We start from the raw sequence: 10,021 nt of genomic DNA on the forward strand, positions 1-10,021 counted from the left end.
GGCCGGCTCGGCAGAGGGCGTCGGGGCGGAGAAGAATCAAACGACCAGCGGCGGCGCCGCTGCTAACATTTAAGGGTCACGATTTCGTTAAAAAAAAAGCAATCTCGTAAAACAGAATCGTGTATTTTCCAACACATTCACCTACAGAGCTAACTTTTATACAATACATAATAAAACAATTTACAACTCCGTCGTGGTCACCCCCCAGTATTGCTGCATTCTGTCCAAATCCAGTGAATCCGCAAGCCCTCGTTCGTGCATCACCGCAAAGTCGTACTCCAGGTTGTACGGCATCAGCCTTTGGAGGCTCCCGAAGTACGCCGCATGGGGTCCTCCCATCAACTTCTTGTCAACGTTAAATTTGGACGTAGATCTCGTCAGCAGCGGATTGAAAGACCTTGTACTCCCGAATTGTCGCGATAGGAAAGTACCGTTGTTGTTACTGTCGGCCAGTTGCGGATTGCTTCTCGATAAAACCGGGTTCTTTGCCCCAAACGGCTTCCTCATATTCCTCGTCAGAGTATTCAACTCTTTGTCAAATAGAAGTTGGGTGTTCTGTTCCAACATGTACTCCCAGCACTTGAACTGTTCCTCAGACAAAGCAGAGTCTGAATCTTGGTTCTTGTCTTCTTCCCGTCGAGCTCTCAGTGCTTTGGCCACTCCTCTGTAGCTTCGTCTTTCAGGATTCGCCTTCACCTCAACACTCTCGAAAATGGAAGGAGTGACGCTACGCACCGATCGATTCAATTGGTTGACGAAGAGTTTCGCCGAAGAGTTACAGTCGCTGCAAGCTTGCTCACTTTGACCACTCGGAGAAGATCTATCGTCGTTGAGGAGTAGAGGCGGTGGTACCTGAATCTTTTCACAGTTGGCACACTCGTTGCTCAATGCCTCGCAACAACACCCCGGCTGACACGAAGTAGTACTGTCGCTTTGGTACTTGTTGCGCCTGATGGTTTGCCGCAGTTCCCTCATAAGCAAATCCACGTCTCCCCCCATCAAGTTAAACTTGACCACAATGATACTCAAGTTGTCTTCAGCACCGTAGCTCTGCGCCAAGTCCTGGAGCCGCTTCGCGGCAAGAATCACATTGCGTTGGAGCGCCACTTCGCGGATGGCATTCTCAGGAGTCATGACGTCCCACAAGTTCTTGTTCGCGATGATCATGAACTCGTCTTGGTCGTCGAGGAAGAGTTCCGTCACGTCCGGGTCCGGCACCTGCAACTCGTGTTTAGAAACGTGAAGTCAAAAATTCGAGTAGTACCATTAGTTGGATTTGCGGGTTGGTCCGGATTTGCTTTCTTTGTTTGATCGGGAGGAGGCGTACGGGGCCCGCCGCACGTCCGAGTACCACCCTGATGTCCCCCACGCTGGCTATTTTCATGACGTACTTCTTCACGCTGGCGCAAAACGAGTACTCGACGGATTGCTTGGAACGAAGGATGTGGCAGATGATGGCGTTGAGCCCTTGCTTCTGCCCTTTGTCTTTGAGTTCGCGGTGGGCGGAGAGCATAGTGTACTTCATGTAGTCGGAGGCGGTTTCTTTGACGGTGCGTTCTTCGAGAAGGATCCTAGGTACTACCTACAAGAAATTTTAATTAATGGTGGTGATTACATAGTGCGAAAAAAGTGGTACTTTGTCGACCCCCACGGGTACGTTGTTGTTGGTTTCTCCGTCGAACATCCCGAACAGTCCCTCCGTGTTACAAAACGCCGGCAACCTAATCTGAGAAATGTAAAGTCTTTGCTTACAACCTGCGGTTTCGGAAAAGCCGACGCTCCAGCTGTAATCGGTGAGATCGTTTTCGCAGAAAGGCGATGGTGTGAGTGGAAGGGTTGTCCTGTTTTTTCCAGAAACATCCACGAGACTCATGGGTCTTTGGGTTCTGTACGTGTTGAACTGTTGAGAGTCGACGTGAAGTTTCGTGTTACAAGATAAATCCAAAAATTTCAAATTTGGGGGAATTAGAGACGTCAAATCTATCCTGTCTAGTTGATTGTGAGCCAAATCCAAAACCCTCAAACAAACGAGATTCGAAAGCTTGGGTATGCTCTGTAGCAAATTTGAGTGCACCCTCAGCACCGCCAGGTGCTTTAAAAACCCTATCCTATCAGGCAACTTCAACAGTTTGTTCCCCGAAAACACCAGTTCTTCTATTTCCGTCCAGGACATGGCGCAGTCTTCTGGTAATGCAGTGAAACTATTATAGGCGGCATGCAGAATTTTGATGTTTCTTAAATATGGCGATATTTTCTCCAGAGATTTGTCTATTAGACAGTTGGCCGTTAAGAAGAGTTTTTCCAGCTGGAGAGGCTCATCTGGTGTCGGTAGATCACATAGACGATTGTTAGACAGGTTGAGGACGCGTATGCAATGCACGAACTTGAAAAAGTTCTCCGGAAGAGCCGCTAGACTGTTGTTCTGAAGAAACATCTCCTGGATGGGAAGCCGTCTTTGAATGGTGGGAAGATACTGGAGTTGATTGTAGGCGATTTGGAGGGTGTGCAGAAAGGGCATTTCGTTGCAGAAGAGGTGGTCCGGGAGTGTCGTGAGGAGGTTGTTGCTGGCGAAGAGGCATCGCAGCTCGCTGCAGCCACATAACCATTCCGGGAGTGTTTCGAGTTCGTTGTAGCAAACGTCCAGGTGCTTGAGGCTTTGCGGAGGGTGGGCCAAAATTAAATGCTTCAATCCTTAAAGCAAAACAAAACGTTCTCATGTAGAACTACGAAGAGGAACCGCCACAGTCCGAACCACTTCCTGGAATTAAATCTCTGCGTTGTGTTAAAAAAGAAAGTTTTTTTATTGTAGCCTTGATCGTTGTTTGGAAATAATTTCCTTTGTTCTGTTTTTTTCTTGTTTTACGTCATTTTTAAGTTTTGTGAGTTTCGGAATGCAACTGTGAGGCGTTCAGGAAGTCGTGAAAATCTCGGCGGCGGTTCCCCCGGAAGCGAAAGTTCTTACTGTTATTTCCGGCGATGATGGACGTCAAGTGGCGCCCGTACAGCGTCAAATGCGTAATGGAATTCCTCGAGCACTGCAGCACCTGGAGCTGCTCCACGGCGCTCAGATCCAAATTCTCGATGCTGTTCTCGCTGACGTCAAGCTCCGTCAGGTTCTGCAACACCAGCGCGAACTGGGTTGGGTAATCCCACATTGCGCCGCCTCACTTACCCCATAGTTGCCCAAGATGATGTTCCCCTTGAGTCTGTTCGAGCGCAGGTTGAGCGTCGTCAGGTTGTTGGGCTTCTGCTGGTTCTCGGGCTTCAGCTCGGCCTCCTGCAACACTCGATTCACTTTTCGAAACGCAACGATTTCGCGACACTCACTGCGAGCACCAGCGCCCTCATTTCTCCCAGCTTGTCCGGGGGCAGCGCCAGCCTGTTCCTAGCCACCTTGAGCGTCTGGAGCGCCTTCAGGTCCCATAAAGTCGTCGGCAGAACGCTGAGCAGATTCTGATCCAACACCAGCTCGCTGAGGCTACGCAAAGAAAACGAAAGTTTCCAACGGCCGGATGCACATGCGGGGCGCGCCAAGGACGCGCTCTTTGAGGGTTTTTTCGGTTTTTTGTTGGCGGTTTTGGGGTTTGTCGGGTCGAAGAGGAGCCGATGAGGAGGCACGCGCCAGCCTCGCCGCAGACACGCACGAATTGACCATCGGGTCTGTGCTGTTTTAATCGTATGCGTTTCGGACGAGCGAGGAACCGTGAAAGAAACAACGGAAGTTCATTCATCGCAGTTTCTATGTTTCGAAGAGAAGAGGTTTCGTAAATGGAGGATGAGGACATGGGTTTGGGGGTTTGACGAGAGTTTTGATGTTCGATGCGAGATAAGGGGCTGAGAGAGCGTGATTTGTGGTAGAGAGAGGCTGCGTGCCGTAATAACCGGCGACAGGTGATGGTGCCAGGTTTGATGGGAATGTGGGTTTGTTTTGATGGGGTGGTTGGTGCGTCGTGTACGTGCGAGGCGCTACTCATTCGTGACGTTCTCTTTTCTTGATGGGCTGAGATTGTGAACGTTTCAGGTGGATGGGTCGAGCGGTTCGGATCACGTATGCATCACGCGAACACGGACGAGCGATGGAAAGTATGGGTTTGTTTCAGTCAGGTTTCTTAGATTTGGTAAATTTTTCGTAAGCGTAAAGAAATAAGGATTTTCGGATCTAAAAATTTGGGTTCAAGTCAGTCTTAATATCTATCATAAGTTTTTATCGATCTACGAAACTTATAGATATTTTAACACGTAGTTCAGATAAATATTTACGTTAAACTTTCATACATAATTTTTACTTCGACTTTATTTTAATTTTTGAATTGTTTTTGATTTGACTAAGAAAATTGGAGAAACAAAAAGACACTATTGAAACTACTATTTTAGTATCTCAAAAGGTTGCAGAAAAAAAAGTTGAATTCAACACGACACTATCTGAAAAACAAAGCCCTGTTTACATATTCATCTTTACGTAGTTACGAGCAGAAACCACGTTCGCTGTCTGAATTTCCAAGAAGTTACGTAAGATTTCGAAGGTCAAGTCACATCCTTTGGCGCAAAAAGCCGCCGAAAACTCTCGTTACGAAACCCGAAATTTTCTCCGCCGCAAACCTCGCCGTAATTGCGTTCCACTACACCTAAACTCACTTTTCCAGCGCGCTGATCTCCGGCGGCAGCGTCAGCAGACTGTTATCCGACAAATCCAACGTCACCAACGTCACCAGCTGCAGAATGCTGTTCGGAAAATTCTGGATGCCGTTCGACCTCAAACTCAGCACCTTCAGGTCCGACAAGCTCTGCAGCGACTCCCCCGGCAGCACGATTTCGTCAACGTAACACTCGCTAGACTCATTTTTGCATAAGCCGTTCAAGTTGAGCTCCTTCTGATCGTTATCGGCGATGTCATCATCGTCTTCGTTCTAGCAACGTAGGAATTAAGGCGAGGTGTGCAACGGGGGCGGCGGTTACCTTTTCGCAATTTTCCAGCGAATCCAGCTCGATGGTGGAGTCGTGCTCCTTGATCTGGGGGAACTTGGTGACGGCGTCCGACAGCCGGAAGGGCCTCTTGGTGGCGCACAACATGTCGCGTCGAACGTTCGTGTGTGTTTGGCGAGAGTACAGTAAGGGTTTGAAAAAGAGGCAGTCATTGTGATTCTGGAGTGCGACTCAAGACAGCATGACAACACGCTTGGCTAATTCTCTATTCTTGTCGCGTCGGACTGATATTGGATGGAAGTATGCTTAGAGGAGGAAAGGTGGAGAAAGAGCGAGGAATGGAGAATTGATTGGGAAGAGGTTGCGACAATGTTACGATTGGGCAGGTTTGGTCCTTACGAATTTTCGACAATGCAGGGTTCGGTCAAGTTTCGCGAATCGCTCGTCATACTTTATAATCGAGTGCCCCGAGATTACAGATCTTTTACTTTTTCTTTTCATATCTTTTTCGGACTGGGACGTTTTGAATGTATAATTTCCACTCCAGTTCGTTTTCTTTTTTAGATACGACGAAAGATATTTTCTCACTTTTACCATAAACCTACTCGATAATGAGTAAACAAATTTTGATGTAAAGTGGTCCGAAGGTAGACGACTTTCCACTAGTTACTCTGAAAAAACGCAATAGTCCATCCAATTTGTTCGTCATGCTATAAGAAAACAAATAAATACGGGATCAAATAGGCATCCTTCGCGGACCAAATACTCTCTGCATAAGTATATCAATTCCAAAATTAAGCTGCTCTGACCTACACCCGTTATAACGGAAATTCAAACGCATGTTCACCACCATAAATGATACCTCTTCGTTCCTACTAATTTGGCTTTTCGCGTTGTGAGCAGCGGCGGTACTACAAGTTTTCGGACCTGTCGTGACTTGAATATTTAATGGTTATTTTAAATATTAAGCAGTAAATAGTTTTATGTTGGCATTAACATTATTGTTGCTGGTACGATTATCTCGCATAACTTTCGAGTATTCTTGTCAACATTCCACAATTCTGATATTGTTGCTTCAAAATAAGTTTTTTCTAAACAATCTTTTAGTGTAGCTCTTTCTTAAATTTGTTTACATACTTTTGCTTCAAAATGTGTCTCTCCGTAAAAAATTTAGAGACTTGATTCAATTATATCAAGCTCTGTATTTTTTTTAATCTTTTTAGTGTGACGATTTTTTTAAGATTTTTATTTGAGGTGCTAGACGATTTTTCTCACAGCATACTTTTTTACGAATTGTATTTTATCTTTATCCATTTTTTTTTTTTCAAATTTTGATTTGATTCGTCAATTCAACATGTTATTTTTTCTTGATGATTTTTTAATTTTGATTTTTTTTCGAAGTTTGATCAAGATTTTGTTTTAAATTTTGTATTTTTTAAGATTTTTTATGTTTTTTAACATTTAAAATCTTTTCCTTCCTGTAATTTTGTTTAAAAATTTTGTCTCGTTTTTTGAAATTCTTGAAAAAGTTTTTCAACATTTGCAAAAATGAATTTGTCTTAAAAATTAATTTTTTTTAGTGATCAAAATCGAAAAAAGTTTTGTCTCTTTCATTGAGGCTCCGAATTTAGTGAACCCCTTTAGACTGACCATTTCTCCGTCACTGCTCCGCCCACCACTTCGTACATTTTAATGAATCATCAAATTCGTACCGAGCGTAAATAATAACATTTTCACACTTTCTCTTTCACGATTTCTTCGAGTTTGGAAATCACAACGCAAACACCATTTCAGTCGTGCAATTTATTTTTATATTTAGAAGTAGCCCTAAAGTTTCTTCACTCCGGGATATCAATGCTACACAAACACTGCGGTCACAGCTTGTACAAGTCCTTACAGTTGTCCCAAAAGTCTGCTTCGTGGCACGTATTGGTACACAGTTTCTTAGCATGGAAATTCTTCCTGCACATCCCGCACGGTTTCCCTCTTCGATACGACCTCCCGATTTGTCCTGGTCCATTACCCCTATAAAAAAATCATGGTACTACTAGAGCCCGTAATTGCGCCTTTGTTCTCTTAATTGATCAGAATTAGCAAATTTAGATAAGCGGGTTCAGTAACCTTACATCGGACAGTAGTTGCATATGTAATTGTAGAACGTCTCCCCAGTTGCTCTGGACAGACCGCAACCCACCCGTGAGTGCTGGCCGACAGCATGTGGATGTAGTACCCTACTAGACTGAAGTCGTTGCTCGCGCTGCTGTAAGTGAAATTGTCCTTTTTCCTGTATCAGGTTTTGATGATGAACAACCTTGACCGAAACAATGCATTGGGGGTTTTGGTGTGAGTGGTCAGTACCATGGCACCGTAGATGTAACGACCTGTGTTGGGTACCACCTTGGTCCTGAAGTAATTGTGGAAGTTGACCATCATCCTCGCGAGTGTTGTTCAGGACGATGGGGGAATTTTATCGCCGATGATGCGTGGACCTAAAGTATGACTTGCAGTTTTTGGTACTATGGTTTAATAGTAGACAGCTTGGGGCCAAATTGATCTATTTACGTGTGGAATCGGAATTAGAGAACAGTCGTCTTCCATATAAATGCCAACGACCGTTGACCGGAACCATTAGCTTCTAATTAAGTTCGCGATTTATGGCAAGACGTGTTAAGGGATATTGCAATGGTACGACAAGCACCAGATCGCGCGATACTCATGTTAATTATCTATTTTTTATGCAGGAATTCCGAATTTTTTTTAGTCGCTGTCATTCTTTCTTGAATAGATAGGGTCAATACAATACATTGTAATAATTGAGTGGTGACAATATTAAGGTCGCGTCTCATACAGTATAGCACCAATCGTATTATCACTGGCCTTAATCTCTCGTATATTCTGAGGGTCGTAGCAACATTAAATACTAAGCGCCTAAATTTATGTAACCCACATTATTATTGTGGGTTTTCTGCCTTGCCTATACACGAGTCGTCCCTCCTCCGCCCATGGAACACCCTCAAAGTTAATAATAATTTACAGAATGATATAAAAGTGAAACAATAAAATATATAAAAACAATTGTTCGCACTTTATCAGAATTTTTACTGTGGACTTGTGCGGTTAACTAACATGTTCACACTTCCTTTTTCATAATTTCTTCCACTTTGGAAATCACAACACAAACACCCATTTTAATCGTGTAATTTATTTTTACATGTACAAGTGGCCCTACAGTTTTTCGATCGCTCCCTGCCCTTCGGGGTATCAGTGCTACACAACCAAAGCGGCCATCCTTTATACAAGTCCTTGCAATTCACCCAAAGGTCAGCCGCGTGACACGTATTGGTACACAGTCTCTTGGCATGGCAATTCTTCCTACACATCCCGCAAGGCCTCCCTCTTCGATAAGGCTTCCCCAATTGCCCTGGTTTGTTACCTCTAAAACAAACTCATGGTACTACTAGAGCGTGTAATCGTGTCTTTGTTCTCGTAATTGATCAAAATTAGCAAAATTTAGATAAGCGAGTTCAGTAACCTTACATCGGGCAGTAGTTGCATACGTAGTTGTAGAACGTCTTCTCGGTATCCTGGAGGCGGCAGTAGGACAGACCGCAACCCACCTCATGCGTGGTGGCCCACACCATCTGGGTGTAGTGCCCTACAACATGGAGGTTGTTGTTCGTCCCGCCATAAGTGAAATTATCTCTTTCCAAAAACCAAGACTTGATGGCGAACAACCTTGAACGAAACAATGCATTGGGGGTTTTAGTGTGAGTGGTCAGTACCATGGCACTTTCTTCGTGGCGATGAAGATGTTCTGACCGCAGGAGCCGTAGTTGTCGATGTGGCGGCCGGTGATGTTGTCATGGACTAGAAAGAGGCACTCCTGGGCCCAGCGCTGGGCAGCATGAGAGGCGCCTTTGTGCCATTTCTGCAAAAGAAGTACCAGAAGATATGACGACAGAATTCATCCGGTACGTTTATGGTACCATTCGTAGCATGTTGGCGGCTTTGGGTATTACCCTGGTCCTGAAGGAGTTGTGGTACCTGACGATCCTCCTCTGGATGCGGCGGTTGTTCGGGAAGATGGCCTTAAAAGGAATTTTATCGCCCATGACACGCGGACCTAAAGTACGACTTGTAGTTTTTGGTAGTGTTACAGCATAAAATCTCACGTCTGTCCTGGCGCCAGTTGTACACGACGGAGACATGAATGACGATAATTACTAAAACAATCTGCAGAACGAGTCCCATTTGATTGTCGCACCAGACAGCTTGGGGCCAAATCGATCAACCTACATGTAGTACCAGAATTAGATCAGCCGTCATCAATATAAATGCCAGCGACCGGATTTCAATTAAGCTTGTGATTTATGACAGGACATGTTAAGGGAAGTTGCAACGGTACGACTCGTACCAGATCGCGCGATACTCATGCAAATGATCTATTTTTCACCTTACCTCGTCCGTAATGCGCGTTTTTTAAAATCTTGCATTGGCGTCGCTCAACAACCACTCATGTAGTGTTAGTACGCGGTGACGTCACTTCTTTGTCCGCAGTACGTTGCCCCAAAAGGGTTAATCAGTTCCAGAGCAAACTTCCAACTCGTCTCGGATTTTTTTCGACGACGAATGCGGAACTGAACTGGTTTGCCAGAGGATCCGTCACAGAACTAACGCGACTCGTGTCTGAATTTTCAGAACAATTATTTATTCACACACGACGAAGGTCCTTCGCATTCCGTTTAATTTGCTGCAGAGCTGATTGAAACAAATGATGTTATGACATGATTGAATTTATCGTTGGGAGAAAATGGGTTCAATAGTTGTCTGGTTAGAAAAATGTTGATGGAGGAGGCGCCATGTTCCGGGAATTTACTGCTTTCGGTGTCGTCAGCAAGGATTTTGCCGAGTGCAGTTTATGAGTGGAATTCCGCTGATTTGAAAAAAGTGTAAATGAAAACTGCCGTTTAACGCTCACATGATTAACCCATTGAGGTTTGTGGTCTAAACTTTCCACTTGCTATAAAATGTGTAGTCTTAAGTATTTGGGAAGGGTTCAGTATAGTCCAGACTCCAGACATGGTTTAATGGAAATTGG

At 44.7% G+C, this 10,021-nt stretch overlaps 2 protein-coding genes and 1 pseudogene across 3 annotated transcripts; all 3 read right to left on the bottom strand.

Moving 5' to 3' along the window:
- Nucleotides 1-107: 107 nt before the first annotated feature.
- LOC135144028 (protein phosphatase PHLPP-like protein) lies at nt 108-5,114 on the bottom strand. 2 transcript variants are annotated; one of them, XM_064075964.1, is made up of 8 exons: nt 4,957-5,114; nt 4,636-4,907; nt 3,328-3,478; nt 3,173-3,277; nt 2,963-3,116; nt 1,637-2,691; nt 1,265-1,582; nt 108-1,218 (listed from the first exon to the last, which is right to left on the bottom strand). In XM_064075964.1, the coding sequence occupies exons 1-8, from the start codon at nt 5,068-5,070 to the stop codon at nt 181-183; spliced, it is 3,207 nt and encodes a 1,068-aa protein (XP_063932034.1). In that variant the 5' UTR covers nt 5,071-5,114; the 3' UTR covers nt 108-180. The 2 variants fall into 2 exon arrangements, with proteins under 2 accessions (XP_063932034.1, XP_063932033.1); XM_064075963.1 differs by having other exon boundaries at nt 2,963-3,134.
- A 1,647-nt stretch (nt 5,115-6,761) lies between these two features.
- LOC135143970 (cysteine-rich secretory protein 2-like) lies at nt 6,762-7,552 on the bottom strand (annotated as a pseudogene).
- A 553-nt stretch (nt 7,553-8,105) lies between these two features.
- Nucleotides 8,106-9,602, bottom strand: LOC135144029 (cysteine-rich secretory protein 2-like). The gene is made up of 6 exons (XM_064075965.1): nt 9,382-9,602; nt 9,096-9,215; nt 8,910-9,046; nt 8,706-8,851; nt 8,461-8,658; nt 8,106-8,358 (listed from the first exon to the last, which is right to left on the bottom strand). Exons 2-6 carry the CDS (start codon nt 9,172-9,174, stop codon nt 8,112-8,114), a joined length of 807 nt encoding a protein of 268 aa, XP_063932035.1. The 5' UTR covers nt 9,175-9,215; nt 9,382-9,602; the 3' UTR covers nt 8,106-8,111.
- Nucleotides 9,603-10,021: the final 419 nt, after the last annotated feature.

This window comes from Zophobas morio, unplaced genomic scaffold (assembly GCF_036711695.1).
Source record: "Zophobas morio isolate AGI-343-1 ecotype UQ-CSIRO unplaced genomic scaffold, CSIRO_AGI_Zmor_V1 ptg000081l, whole genome shotgun sequence".
NCBI lineage: Eukaryota > Metazoa > Arthropoda > Insecta > Coleoptera > Tenebrionidae > Zophobas > Zophobas morio.